This window comes from Perissodus microlepis, chromosome 22 (assembly GCF_051167445.1).
Source record: "Perissodus microlepis isolate ML-2025 ecotype Zambia chromosome 22, ASM5116744v1, whole genome shotgun sequence".
Taxonomy (NCBI): Eukaryota; Metazoa; Chordata; class Actinopteri; order Cichliformes; family Cichlidae; genus Perissodus; species Perissodus microlepis.
The window spans coordinates 5,052,501-5,068,205 of record NC_140481.1 but is presented as its reverse complement, the minus strand read 5'-3'; the positions used below and the strand labels follow the sequence as shown (position 1 = coordinate 5,068,205).

The 15,705-nt window shown below is 39.3% G+C and overlaps 1 protein-coding gene across 1 annotated transcript in view; it reads left to right on the top strand.

Annotated features, from left to right (window-relative positions):
• Positions 1-15,705, top strand: part of fndc5b (fibronectin type III domain containing 5b) — a 33,547-nt gene that overhangs the window by 16,074 nt on the left and 1,768 nt on the right. Inside the window, exons 5-6 of the mRNA XM_084919065.1 lie at positions 2,948-3,140; positions 6,140-15,705. The exon at positions 6,140-15,705 is cut by the window's right edge and continues 1,768 nt beyond it. Coding sequence (XP_084775191.1) covers positions 2,948-3,087 — 140 coding nt within the window. The 3' untranslated portion in view covers positions 3,088-3,140; positions 6,140-15,705. The remainder of the gene's footprint in view (positions 1-2,947; positions 3,141-6,139) is intronic.

Below are 15,705 nucleotides of genomic sequence, written 5' to 3'. Positions count from 1 at the left end.
TCGGGATCATCTGATTGTTGGGGGTTTCCTCTTTAATATTTGTAGGATCTTTATCTTACATTAAAAAGTGCTTTGAGGTGACAGCTGTTGTCATTCAGCACTGTATGAATTGAATGGATTTGTTTGCAGAAGACAGATATTCAATCTGTAATCTGTGTGCAACTCTCCACTCAGTGTCAGAACAAAAAATAAATATATAAATAAAACTCATCCTTTTATCACTATTGAGCAGAGTTACATAAACTAGTGTAATGTATCTGTCTGTTAAAGGGGCAAAGATTCATCCTCTGGGGATTACCCACACAGTCCCATAAACCAGTGGTCCCCAACCTCTGGGCCACGGACCAGTACTGGTCTGTGAGTCATGTGGTACCGGGCCGTGAGAGTTGAGGCTCGAGTGTGAAATTTCTGGTTTTCAGGGTTTTTCATTGTTAACGCGGTTTCCCTGGTTCTTTTCCTGTGTTGTAACTGTGCGTCTTATTTTGAAAGAAATATTTACGCGTTACCATAGCAACCACAGAGCATTAAGGGGCAGAGAGGAGGATGTTACTCTCAATGTTGTTGGCGCATTTCAGGAGGACGCTGCTAATAAAGTTACACAATTACACAGTGAATTTGTGTTTATTATTATATTTACAAAATACCACAGTTGTCTCGGTCGTATCATTTTATTTAGTTGTATTTATTCGCAACACCTTAAAGGCCGGTCCGTGAAAATATCTGATATCAAACCGGTCCGTGGAGCAAAAAAGGTTGTGGACCGCTGACATATACGACCATAGTCAGTTCTACTTCCTACCAGCTGCAGAAACTCATTCTTTATAGCGAGCTGTTGCTCAATAACAGGACTTTACGTTGAAATGAATTTTACATCACAGTTCACTTTTTCACTCAAGGTTAAGTGCTTTGCTGTGGAAAAAATAGACTAAATTACACATCCATATACAAGAATGTGGCTACTTGTTACTACTTCTAGTTATTAGTTGTATGATGCGTCTCAACACTGTTTCACACATGCAGCTATAAATATCGCTTCCTAACCCACTTCACCAAGTGCAATGATATACAAATATGGCCCAAATACTGTATAAGGTATATACAGTACACACAGTACTCTGCAGGAGACCTGGATCTCCACTGCCTATTAGCTGTGAGAGGACATGAGACGTGGATTCAAAGACAGTTGGGAGATAGAAAAGAGAGAAACTGAGTCAATCGAGTTTTGAGAAGAGGAAAAAAAGAAAAAACGAGGGCATAGTGGAAAAAAAACTGAAAGTGAAGGAGGCGAATTATGTTTTTCACTTTTTAATTGGGCCTGTGGGGAATGCTTGGGGGATATCACAGCGAGATATCCCATCTCACCCTTTGGTATTGCAGTGATCAGATGAGTGGAGGCTGACATAAGCAGAACCACTGAGGCTGGAGCCCATTCAGGCCTGGATTGCACCCTCCACGTGCTCCCCCACCTTCATGAATTATTCCCTTTCTCCTTTTCTCCGCGCTTGTTCGCTATCTGCCGTCGCATCTGTAACTCCTCTGCCATGTTTTTAATCTCCCTGACTTGAAGGCAGGCTCCATGCGGCTATCTCAACATCACTTTCATAATACCATCTGCTCATTTCACGCTGCCTGTGTCTCTGTTTCTCTCAGCCCCGTTTGAATGGCTTTATTGACACATCAGTAGCATGTATCATATCTTGCAGCTGCTGAAAGAAAAATATTTTCATGTTTTCACGTTTTGGTTTAAATCGGGCTATTTTATCAGCTTGTCAGCAAAGTTTCTAACAAACTGTTTTACAAGAGGTGATCAATGTCTAACTGAGTGACTAAAACAAGACTTTTTCTGTCTTATAACTATTTATCTGTTACTTAATTACTTTGGTGTAGTATGAATGGCCATGGGGGATGTCTTTCACATTTTCTAAAGCTGTCCAGTGGGCCAGATTGGAGTCTTTGCTGGGCTGACGTCTGACACCCTTTCGCAGTCTTTATCATCAGGGATAATATTAAATGACCCAATATGAATTGTAGCACTGAAGTTTTTCTCAGCATTAGCCAGTGGAGCCTTCCTGTTTTTTTTTTTGTTTTTTTTAACGTTATTAAGAGCCTTATTCTTGTTATATGTATCTACAGCACAAACAGGAGTCAAGAGTAATACAAGGGAATGTGCTCATTTAAAAAATAAAAAATAAAAAGCTGTAGCTCTTTCAGATTAATTTCATCATAAGAGCTACAGCTTTTTAGAGTAATGTATTTTTTTTTCTGCTCTTTGCACCTTTCAGATTAACATCCAGATTCACATTTAAAAATGATTGCCTGGTGTTCATGCCTCTCTGGATGTGGTAAGCACGAGAGGCATCGTAGCCTACAGCTTCCTAGTGCTGTTATTAGCATCTTCTGCCACTAAAGTATAGCAGACCCATGGGACGCTCCCCTAAGTATGCAGAACATTTCATTGCGGTGCATTTTAAACCTCTTATGGAAAAGGCAGAGAATTTCATGGAGTTATGATTTTATATGCACCCACCTGCCTAAGACTTTGTGGCATCCATATAAAGCAGCAGTGGGATTTTTTTTTATTACAAAATATGATTTGAATTATGAGATCATACTGCCACTCAATAATTTTTGGCAAACAAAATGTGTAAAGTGATCTCACTCAGTCCCACAGCATCTCCTCCTTTCATCCAGATCCAGTTTTGCTTTTTCTTGTTGCTAATGTTTTGGGTTTTTCTCCCTCCAAATTTGGGTTATATTTAACTACGTTCATAAACTTTGTTAAATGTATGAAAAATTAGATTTGGTTATGTGTGTGTGTGTGTGTGTGTGTGTGTGTGTGTGTGTACACACACACACACACACACACACACACACACACACACTAAAATCATATAAATGTTACTGTTATTATTTTACCAGAAAATTACGATGTACATTTGTCCCTCAGGTGTGATCGCCCTGTTTTGTCGTCAGTATGACATCATTAAGGATAACGAGCCCAACAACAACAAGGACAAAGCCAAGAACTCCTCAGAGTGCAGTACCCCAGAGCACCCGCAGGGGGGGTTACTGCGAAGCAACGTCTAAGATCAGCCCTGCGTCACCTTCTGCAATAACCAACTATTTAAACCTCAGGACAGGTGAGAGACTAGAATTTTTTTATTTTTATTTATTTTTTTTTTTTTACTATTATCTGCAAACGATCTCATCGTATGTCATACCTCAGAAATACCCGTCTTATTGTGTTTTTATGATGTATTTATGTCTTTTTGAGGCAGCAACCTTAATTAAGTTACGATATCAATGTTTTCTCTTTGACTGACCATTTATTGATCCCCTTTGCTGATGTGTCATTGTATCATTGTGTTTTATTTTGGTTGTGGGCGTAGATGGTATGTAAAGATGGATGTAGTCACTGCAGCAGGTAGATCCTGACTGAGTTATCAGGAAGCTGATATTAGCGAACGGTCAATCAGTTGAAACAAACCTTTGGAACAACAAACCTAAAGAGACACTTAAAATCACCTTTACCCAGATGAACATGGATCGTTTTCAATGAGCAAACAGAGAAAATGTGAAAGCTAAAGCTAAGCTATTCAAAATTTGCTAGCCACAAGCTATCAGCCTCAGTATGAGCAAAGAATAAGAGTGGTTTATAAACATACTGGAAAATAATGTAACCTTACTTTTTTTTTTTTTTTTAGTTATATGAATCTGTTGCAGCTGCTTGCTTTGTTTGGTAAGGTAAAACATGTCAGATAAAGGCAGATGTGCAGCAACTCATTTTCAGCTAATAATTCCAATAGCAGAGCACTTTGTCTTCAGGTCTTTGGTAAGAGAAGGTCCAGTAAAAATGTAATAATTTATTATTTTTGCATCAGAGAAAAGTTCATTTTAAAAAAATCGGAAAAGTAGAAACAGCCTTTGATCATGTTATGAGTGATATTGCATAGCTTGTCCACTAGAGGGAGCTCTGCAACTTCCCTGTCCGCTGTTTGGAAAGCCACAAACAACAACCAACTAACCTGATCGGAGTCAGGGACGGCGTAAATTAGTAAAAATAGAACAACGCATTATAATTTTTTAAAAAGTTGTTTATGTTTTATGTGTCTGAAAGGAAAAAAATAGCCCAATATTAATATATTGGGCTTTTAAAATCACCAAATATTGGTGTTGTTATCAGTCTTGAAAATCCCATATCCTTCAGGCTCTAGTGACATCAATCACCAGTGTTGGGCAAGTTACTTTGAAAAAGTAATTAATTATAGTTACTAGTTACTTTTTTGAAGAAGTAACAACTGAGTTAGTAACTGAGTACTCCTAAAAGTAATTGATTACTTGAAAAGTAACTATTGCGTTACTTTAGAAAAAAATGTAACCCTCTGGGGTGCAGGGTGTAATTGGCCATTTTTAACTACTTTTGATTTTCCCTCCACATTTCACCTTTAAAAACTGCCTTGCTTGGTATCATTCACAACCTCACGTGTCTGAATTTAGTCATGTTTTCATTTTGACATACTGTATTAACACAATTGATCTAAAATCAGACAAAAAAAACATAAAATCCGAGTAGAAAAAGTTATGTTCTATTGTAACAACAACAAACATGTTTATTGAATCATATTTCATAACTTTAAATGCAAATATAAATTGTTGTTTGCAAAACTTATGCATATGATTTTTAAAATTGACAAAGTTATTTGCAGCTATTTACCTTTTACCCCTTTTTTTTTAAATAACCATTTACATAACAATCAGCTGTTCTGCATTAAATAAGATGCCACACAAATTATTTGTGCCACTCCAAAAAAATCATTTTCTCTGTCCACTATAAAGGAGAACATCACAGCCTGATACTCGCAGGCCTGACAGCAGCAGGTGTATCACGCCTCCTGTTTTCATTCAGCAGTCGCGTCATTGTTGTGACACAACGCAAAACTATCCACAACACTACACACTAACTACACAAGACAACACATTAACTACACACTACAAACACGCTAAACGTTACAAATCTCTTTTTCTGCTTTCTTTCTCTCTCTCTCACTCCTAAAACTTCCACCTCTTCCTAAACAACCAAATGTCATGTTGCCATATCATCTTTTGATTGGTCAACATGGTGCCAATCAGGAACCATGCCCGTTCCACCAACACGAATGGGCTGTTTTTTGTTTTGTTTTGTTTCTTGTTTTTTTGCTCATAAGCAGAGAGTGCTATACTGTCCTTAGACAGTAAATGTGACGAAATTATTGAGGAAAAAACGCTGCGTATATATTGTTTATCATGACTCTGGTTTATCAGCACAATTTAAAAACTGGTTGTTGTTGCATTGTCTTTAAGTGGTCATGTGATTGGCTTACCACGACTACTTTATTCTTCCTCAGTGAAACAGCAGCACTCATGCGATTGTTTTGCCCCCTTAGCTCCAGGTGTTGTGCCAAAAAGTGATTACCGTCCGCGGGAGCGCGCGCAGCTGCTTAAAGCTGTAGTGCCCAGATTACTTACGTAGACAGCTACTTAAGATGCGGTAAGCTGAACACAGCTTCAGCCGTCTGTTTGTTGGAAAATAGTAATGCGACCACACCGCATTTTCTTGTTTTCTTAGTAACGGTAACAGCGTTGTAACAATAGAAATAGTAATTAGTTAGATTACTCGTTACTGATAAAATTAATGCCGTTAGTAACGCCGTTACTTGTTATTATTGTTATTCCCATCACTGTCAATCACTAAGAAGCAAGGCTGCTTTATGAAGCCATCGACACGCTTTTGCTGTGGTCTGACTGAGAGACAAGGCCATACTGGACTTTTATCAGTTGGCGACTTGTCAGTAAAAAACACAGGCTTACTCTAAACTCATACCCTGCTTTTTTTTTTTTTTTTGTGCTTATGGGGACAGTTATTTAAAAAAAAAAAAAAAAAAAATCATGCTCTATTCAGCAAAATCCAAAACTAGTGATTAAGACCATGAACTCATCAACTAATTGGTGACTTGGGTCATATTGCAAGGGAGCAAAAAGCAAATTTTGAGTGCAATTATCCACACAAGAAAGTACATTTTGAAAATGGCACAAAACAAACATCATCCAGACTAATCTTCAGCCTTTTGTTGTTTAAGTAAAATGACTCTGTTTCTTTCAGATCCTGAGACCAACGGAAAGCCATTCTGAGAAAATATACTCAAGAACAGATAATCCATTACAGAAACTCTTCTTGACACAATGGAGAGCTCTGCAGCTACAACAGGCACAAATGTGAACTTGCAAAATGAAAAGCTGCAAAACAGTGAAAGAGGAAACACCAGATGATAAAACTCCTTTCACTTTTGTAGCAACCCAAAAATGGATGCAGACACGAGATATTAAATGGCTGTCGGTCAAGCTCTTCTTGACGAGAACTGCTTAACCCGTATGTTCCAGTTACTCCACATCGGTGGCATCCAATCCCAGGAGTGGATCATTAAACATGAATGTCAGCTTCAGGTTTGTATCATCGGTCAGAGATGGCAGAAGTGCAGACTGCCACACACGAATAGCTGGTCCAGGAACCAGTCGGCACACAACAAAACAAGCTAAAGACTTTCTCTTTTTCTATGTCTGTCCATCTGCATCACCTCCTTTCTGTCTTTATAACAGCCCTCTGTGTAGCAGCTCATCTCTCTCCCTGTCTCTCTGTGTCGATGTCTCAATGATAAGCACATTGCTGTTTGGTGCTTCTCCTGTCGTGATTGTTTTAGCCCTTACAATCCCAGTCCTGATTATGGAATGATTGTATTGTTGGGTCGGAAGTATTAAAAAAAGGCACAGTTATTTGTTTTTAAGGTTAGATTTAGGAGTTTTCCTTCTCGCTTAAAGGGACTCTTAAGTCCAGCTTGTTAATTCGGGGATAAAAGATCAGGACAACGTGAAAAACCATGCATGTGCACAGTTGCAGCCAATTTGTTACCAGTTAGCCAGCTATAATTGTCTGTGCATCGGGGAGGAAAAAGACTGGCGTAGCTGGAAATAACAGATTTCTGTTCGTATTGAGGGTTACTGCTCATTAATGCATATGCAGCACCATATGTCATCTGCAATCTGCAGCGGGATGTGAAGGGAATATGGATGAAGATATGTAGGGCATGTTCCTAATGAAAAGTATACAAAGGGTAAAATGTTTGCCCGAGTTTCTTGAAGACCAATAAGGGAAGCTGAGAAGTAGAAACCTTGAGATGCTGTCCAGTCACAGTCAGACCTGTTTTTATGCCCACCGGTAGCTATGAGTTGGAGTGGGTTCAGCACAGCTAAACAAGCATTTTGTCCAGGAATTGTCCAGGAAACAATTTGTTGATTGTGAAGACTTTGAGAGAACAATTTCATGAAAAGAAAACTTCAGTATTGGCTTGGGTTTAAGTTAGGGTGAGGGTTTTGGTTGGGGTCATCAGCAATGACAACTCAGCCCACACAGGGTTTACAAACAGAGTGGCAGAACCTTTTGACTCCACATGAACAAACTGGCTTGTTGATTGGTTAGGTGTTTGTGTGCAATTTAGGTTTTCGTATGACTTTAATATGCTAATCTTTAGACTGCTTGCCTGCTTTCCTGTAGTCTGGGCAATGGTTATGCCTACCCCTGAAGTAGCCCACCTATTATTCCCACACTCCACCTCTCCAGTCCAGGACTATAAAAAACAGTCCTGCCACTTTTGTCACAGTAAGTAACAAACTAAGTGATATGAGGCTTTGTCCTGTAGATTTAATCACCCAAACTTTGACTGACGATGACTGAAAACCTGGATAGTGATATAATCTATGTGCTACTGAGTGTATTTTTCAGTTGTTACAATAACTAAAAATACAACTTAAACATGTGTCATTATCTTTAATACTCTTGACAGTTGAACAGTTCAAATTCATATTCATGTCTAATGTAACAACCAAACTAATCCGTTTTATGTGGCCCAACCACGGAAGGATTAAGTTTTTGTATTGATCCAATACCAATTAATACATAACAGGCATTACTAATACTGCTACTCTTGACCTATGAAGGCAGCTTATGTAGGGCAGAGCAGTGTGTCAGGATTTATGAGATGAATCATTAATTTGCAAATTTTAAACACTAAATCATCATAATTTTTACTTTCCGTAATAATTAGTTAACACAACGAAACACAACCTTCAGCTTTTCATGTATTTTCAAAATGAATTTTTTTGAGATCTGGAGTGTAAATGTGCCTGTCTCTAAAGCACCGTGGGTCAACTTCTGCTGTTAAAATGGGCTATAGGATATGAATAAAATAGACATGACAGTCAACACAAAAAAGGGAAGACACTTTTCATAGTGTGTGTTTAAAATATATTTTTTTTTTTTATTTCCCAAAAAAGTTATTTAACACACTTCAGTGGGCTCCATATTGAACTTAGACGACGGAATCAAAGTATTGATCGTATCACACTAGTATTGATCCTAACAATAGGTGGGTGGATCCAACCGCCTCGACTCAAGATTCCAGCGGGGCATTTTATGCAGGAAGGAGTTAATTAACATGTAAAAAAAAAAAAAAAATCATTAAAAAAAGACCAAAATCAACAATCAATTAGTCCTGCTACAAAGTATGTCTAACCATAGCCTTTTATAATTAGCTTTGGGGAGGGTGTGGCTCAGGAGGTAGAGCGGGTCATCTACCAATCAGAAGGTTGGTGGTTTATTCCAGTGTCTGTGTGTTGAAGTAACATTGGGCAAGATACTGAGCTCCAAGTTGCCCCAGATGCATCCATCGTGTGCGTGAATGTTAGATGAAGGCACTTGTCTAAGACTTGTCTAACAAGATCTAGAAAAAAGAGTCACTGGGTGAATGAGGCTTGCAGTAAAAACCGATCTCAGAGTTAAAAGAGCGCTATTTAATAGCAGTCCCCAACCTTTTTTGCGTAGGGTATGAATAACCCTATTCATAACACACGGGAAAAGACCCAGGGAAACCGAATTAATGATAAAAACGATAAAAAATAACAATAAAAACCCTGAAAACAATCAATTTCACACCTGAGCCTCAACTCTCGTGGCCCATTACGAAACGCCTCACAGACCATTACCGGTCCGTGGCCCAGGGGTTGGGGACCACTGCTATATAAGTACCAGTCCATTTACCACCAGTGTGTACTTAACAGCAGCTGAAACCATCAACGTGTCTTTTAGACCCCATTCCTACAAAACTGCTCAAAGAAGTCCTGCCATTAATTAATTCTTCGATCTTAAATATGATCAACCTATCTCTAATAATCGGCTATGTACCACAGGCCTTCAAGCTGGCTGTAGTTAAACCTTTACTCAAAAAGCCATCTCTAGACCCAGCAGTCTTAGCTAATTATAGGCCAATCTCCAACCTTCCTTTCATATCAAAAATCCTTGAAAGAGTAGTTGTCAAACAGCTAACAGATCATCTGCAGAGGAATGGTTTATTTGAAGAGTTTCAGTCAGGTTTCAGAGCTCATCACAGCACAGAAACAGCTTTAGTGAAGGTTACAAATGATCTTCTTATGGCCTCTGACAGTGGACTCATCTCTGTGCTTGTCCTGCTAGACCTCAGTGCCGCGTTCGATACTGTCGACCATAATATCCTATTAGAGCGATTAGAACATGCTGTAGGTATTACAGGTACTGCACTGCAGTGGTTTGTATCATATCTATCTAATAGACTCCAATTTGTGCATGTAAATGGAGAGTCCTCTTCACACACTGAGGTTAATTATGGAGTTCCACAGGGTTCAGTGCTAGGACCAATTCTGTTTACATTATACATGCTTCCCTTAGGCAGCATCATTAGAAGACATAGCATACATTTTCACTGCTATGCCGATGACACCCAGCTCTATCTGTCCATGAAGCCAGATAACACACACCAATTAGTTAAACTGCAGGAATGTCTTAAAGACATAAAGACCTGGATGGCCGCTAACTTTCTGCTTCTTAATTCAGATAAAACTGAGGTTATTGTACTCGGCCCTGAAAATCTTAGAAATATGGTATCTAACCAGATTCATACTCTGGATGGCATTACCTTGGCCTCCAGTAACGCTGTGAGGAACCTTGGAGTCATTTTTGACCAGGACATGTCCTTCAACGCACATATTAAACAAATATGTAAGACTGCTTTCTTCCATTTGCGCAACATCTCTAAAATTAGAAATATCCTGTCTCAGAGTGACGCTGAAAAACTAGTTCATGCATTTATTACTTCCAGGCTGGACTACTGTAATTCATTATTATCAGGATGTCCAAAAAACTCACTGAAAAGCCTTCAACTAATCCAAAATGCTGCAGCAAGAGTACTGACAGGGACTAGAAAGAGAGAGCATATTTCTCCTGTTTTGGCTTCCCTTCATTGGCTTCCTGTTAAGTCCAGAATTGAATTCAAAATCCTGCTCCTCACATACAAGGTCTTAAATAATCAGGCCCCATCTTATCTTAATGACCTTGTAGTACCATATCACCCTATTAGAGCACTTAGCTCTCGCTCTGCAGGCCTACTTGTTGTTCCTAGAGTATTTAAAAGTAGAATGGGAGGCAGAGCCTTCAGTTTTCAGGCCCCTCTTCTGTGGAACCAGCTTCCAGTTTGGATTCGGGAGACAGACACTATCTCTACTTTTAAGATTAGGCTTAAAACTTTCCTTTTTGCTAAAGCATATAGTTAGGGCTGGACCAGGTGACCCTGAATCCTCCCTTAGTTATGCTGCAATAGACGTAGGCTGCCGGGGGATTCCCATGATGCATTGAGTTTTTCCTTTCCAGTCACCTTTCTCACTCACTATGTATTAATAGACCTCTCTGCATTGAATCATATCTGTTATTAACCTCTCTCTCTTCCACAGCATGTCTTTTATCCTGTCTTCCTTCTCTCACCCCAACCGGTCGCAGCAGATGGCCGCCCCTCCCTGAGCCTGGTTCTGCCGGAGGTTTCTTCCTGTTAAAAGGGAGTTTTTCCTTCCCACTGTCGCCAAAGTGCTTGCTCATAGGGGGTCATATGATTGTTGGGTTTTTCTCTGTATCTATGAAGCGCCTTGAGGCGACTTTTGTTGTGATTTGGCGCTATATAAATAAAATTGAATTGAAAGTAGTCCCCAACATATATAATCTGCTAATTCCTGATTAGGCAACATTTGTGGGTAAAAAATCATAATTGCCCAGATGTTCCATGTTTAAAAACAGAAAGTAGATGTGTTTATGGCAGTTCTAAAGGTTTATGTCTTCAGTCGGAGCAGATGGATGAAAAGTGAGCACTGCGGGCAGATTAGCGAACAGATTGTTGGTTTTAGTCTTTTCTCGGGGTTTGCAGACAAAAACATATATATGTAAAATAAGGAGAAGCTAATTCTCAAAAGCAAAAACAAATGGAGATTATATTTGAAGTCAAGGGAAATCATAATTTGCTACCTAAGCTTTTAAGCAGATGTGGATACAATATTAATAAATGAGAAATCCAGTGTACATTTTTATAGTGTTACTACTCCAAGGGATACAGAAGAAGGAGCGAAACACATCATCTGGCTAAAGATAAAGGCTTCTTTTTATTTTAAAGTTTCCTGTTGAATTATATTGTATTATCTGCACAAATATATTGGACAGCAGCCCCTTTACACCGATGCTCTCTAGTTGAGTTCCCTCAAAAAGTCAGACAGAAAAATGCTGCGAAGCTGAACTCAGCAGAGTTGCATCCTTATTAGAGATAATGAGTGAATGTCTGAATGCCTCGCTGGTTGAGATGGCTGCTAAAAACGAGCACGTATACGCACATATACGATTTAAATACTGCCGCGTGCTGAGAGAGAGCAGGGCTTTGCGTTCTCATCAAAATCAATTCTGCCAAGGCCTCGCCCTGCCATCCATTTTTCACCCTCTCCCTACTTTATCAGCCTTTCTTTTTTTCTTCCTCTGTCCCCAGCCACCTTTATCCACCTGCATTCTCCCCCATTTATGACTTCACCCTCACTTTCAATCCCTCTGTCACAATACTCTTTTCCTCATATATCACATCACCCTTCCTTGTTTCTACCCTTCACCAGTCTCGTCCTCTCTCTTCTTTCCTCTCCCCTGATTCTCATTATATCCACTTTCAGGCTCCCGTTAGCTGCCTTCTCCCTCTCGGCATCAGCTCTGCTCTCTCTCATTCATTCGGCCCCGGCCCACTGCCTATCCCTCGCTTGCTCTTCTGCCCATTTATCACCTTTTTGTCTCAGACTGGCTGAGATGGACACTTTAGTCTATTTTTTTCACTTGTTTACCAGGTAAAGGGAGGAAGAAAATGAGAGAATCAGTGAAGGAGAACTCTTGAGGAAAGGGAAAAATAAGATAAGTAGAGGAATTTTTCACTGATAAGCACATTTAAGTATAGCTTAAGCAGCACTTTTTACACAGTTTGGGGCTTTTCTAAAACAAACAAACAAAAATCTGAAAGCAAAAGCGTAAAAACTTGTATTTACTCTAATAACTGTTAGCATGACTGGTTAACTAGCTAACTAGACAGTCCTATTCTAAACCAGCATTGTGTTTATGCAGCATTTCTGACATTGTGGATGCTAGCATTTCATAGTTGCTAATTAGCTAGCCTTCACTCTTTATTGGATTTGGGTGAACAGCACCAGCCACTAAACGTACCAAGCACATTGGTTAGTCTTTATCCTTAAAGCCTTTTTGTCTTTTGATGTGAGAATGGTTTGAATGTAATAGTAAGGCCTTTAATATTTCTTTATTAATACTATATAACTTGTAGTATATACCAGACCAGTCCTCTGAAAAGTCTTTAGGCATGATAACAGTATAGGCATATAGCCAGTGTTGCCAACTCCTCAGTAAGGAAAATTGCTATTGGTTGTCCTAAAAGTTGCTAGAAGTCGCTAAATGACATCATCGCCTAATTGCATAATTGGTCATGCTCATGTAATTGTGGAAGAGACATAAAATTAGTCCAAAAAAACATCCTAAATACATTTAGAATATATTTAGAACTACAAATTAAATTTCTTTTAGCAATTATTGTTTTTTTTTTTAATGTCCCAACTCCAACCCCCCTCCTTTATCCAGGCTTGGGACCAGTCACAAGTGACTCTGGCAGAGTTACTTCTTTTGTGTGTGTGTGTGTGTGTGTGTAGTTTTAAACCTTGTGATCCACAAAAAGTAACAGTTAAAGAAGAACTTACTGCATTACCGTCATGGCGAGAGCAGCGGCTTCGCTCATGTGCGATTCATTTGCAGTTTGGACGTGTAGGGGTGAACATGTCCTGCTCTGACAGCAGATCGGGGTGACTCCTGTATGAGGACTACCTGCTGCCAAAGGCACGGTGCCCACGGCAGCACCCGCTGCTTGTTGAGAGTAAGAGCGATACGTGCTTTCACTTCAAAAAATCGTCATAAGTCTTCCTAATAACACCAGCAAAAGTCGCCAGATTTGTTGCTAGTTGCTTTTTAGAAAAAAAGTCACTAATGGGGTCTGAAAACTCGCTAAATATAGCGACAAAGTCACTAAGTTGGTAATACTATAGCCTTCAAGACAAGGTTTTAATTGGAGCTAACTTTAGCTTCATTAGCTTGATAGCTATAGCACATGTTATATGCTAGCATTCGCTGTTTTTCAGGAGCCAAACTCAGCAGCCACTGGTTAGAATCCAGTGAACTGGTCACTCTTGAATGAGAAACTGTTTTCATCTAAATTTGCAGAATGGTTCAAAAGAATTAACAATAATATCAAATGGTTGTACAGGGAAGACAAGTGTAGCTCAACAGAGGAAAGGTTTATTGAATGGACATTGGAAAGGTGTTCCAAATGAAAGAAGGAAAAATCCACAAAAGTAATTTAACAGCAGCTACAAAATCTCGTCTTTGCTGATCTTTGGTGTTTAATTTATATGCCTGTGATACTGAGGCATATAGGCTTTACACTTTTGATCACAGAAAGCATTGAAACATTGGTTACTCTTTAATGTGGGATGAAGATTAAAAAAATCAACAAATTCGTTCACATATTAGTTTCTTAAACCATATTGATGTAAAACAAGCGTGTCTACAGAGCAGAGGGATTTAAGAAATTACTTCGAATGAATAATAATTTAGTAGAGTATAGGGACAAACTGTCTGACATTAAAGAAACGAAATTAAGTGGCACAAAGGCAAACATTCAAAGAGAAGACTGGTGATTTTGGGGAGCATATGATACTTGAGGCGATGACAGAAGTAGGGCACCATGACCAGCACAGCAGAATTAAAGAACAAGCATGTCAAACAAAATAGACTCCAGGGAAGTGAATGTCAGGCTTTTTCAAAGAGCAGTGTAGCTGGTCTTTTAGAAACTTGTGTTAGACTTGCTGTTGTTGCTCCGTCTGCACATGTGGACAAAGAGGAAAGCGGAGAAAGGTGTCAGTCAGCAAATCTGTAAGTATTTTTAAAAAGCCCTCTTGTTTCCCATTTGACATCCTTTTTAAAAGGTCTGCTAAAACTGCGAAAAAGAGGACAGGAAGGATATTCCTGTTGTGCTGGTGGTAACCTGACCATGCTTGTAGACCTCTCTATTATTCTAATATTTTCTCTAAGACATTCTGTGGAAAGATTGATTCTGCTGAAGTAAAACATTGTTTGTCCGTGTACATGCCGTCATGTGAACGGAGGAATCTGCGCTTTGTGTTAACATCTTTCGCAGAAGTTATTTACCTGCTCTTTAATTGTTTCTTGTTTAAACTGATTGGTGGTAATCAAAATGATTTTGTGAGCATTTAGCTGAGATTCTGATGTCATACATGTCTATATCTAAATGACAGACCTAGTGGCACAGCCTGTGAAACCAGATGTTCTCCCTCTGACCATGGTATCAGGGGCACTAGGGTTCAACAGGTTAAGCTAAACTAATGATTGGTTTTAGAACTGAAGAAGTCCAGTCACCTTGTTTTCAAGATTCCAAGACAGTGTTGGGCCATATTCCAGTCAGCACACTGCTTTCTATGTTGAATAAACCAGGCCAATGCAGGTGAATCCTCTCTAAAGACATCAATAATTAAGTTGGTGCCCACTGATGTGCTTTTCATTTGATTCACCCTCTCCTAAGCAAGGCAGTATGTGCACCGAGATAAGATCAGGCTTTGTAAAAACCAGCTGGTGCAGACAGCCCCACTGCACATATCCCCAATTTTACTCGAAAACTAGTGCTACAGCTCTGGTAGAAGTAATTAAGTACCAGTGAGGTTTGTAGGCGAGCTTAAACATGAGAGCATCATCTTGTCTACAGACTAGACCCGAAGGAAACGGAGTATAAAATGTGGACCTACTGTAATGTCACGCATTGATTTGCAAAGTCCCTTCTTGATTTCTTCTACTGAGCATTTTCATTGCAGTCTTGGTGTTTTGAAACCAGCTATGGTGAGAAAGAAGCAGGTCTGACTGTGAAACTGTATGCTCATTGGCCAGCTTATTGTTGACAAGTTATTAGCCAATGAACATACTCTGAAACAAGATTTATAAAAATGACCTTGTTTTTGTTCATTATGGCCCAAAATGAGTAACCATAAGCACAGCAGAAAACATGTCCAGAGGTCAAGCTCGATGGGACCAGGAGTCTTTTTTGGTGTCGCCCCCTGATGGCCATTAAACAAAGCAGATATTTAAGGCATGTCGTATTGGCTTTACTTTTCAGACCTGGGAAGCTACGCCCATCTTTTATACTGTTTGACAAAATAGCAAAACGG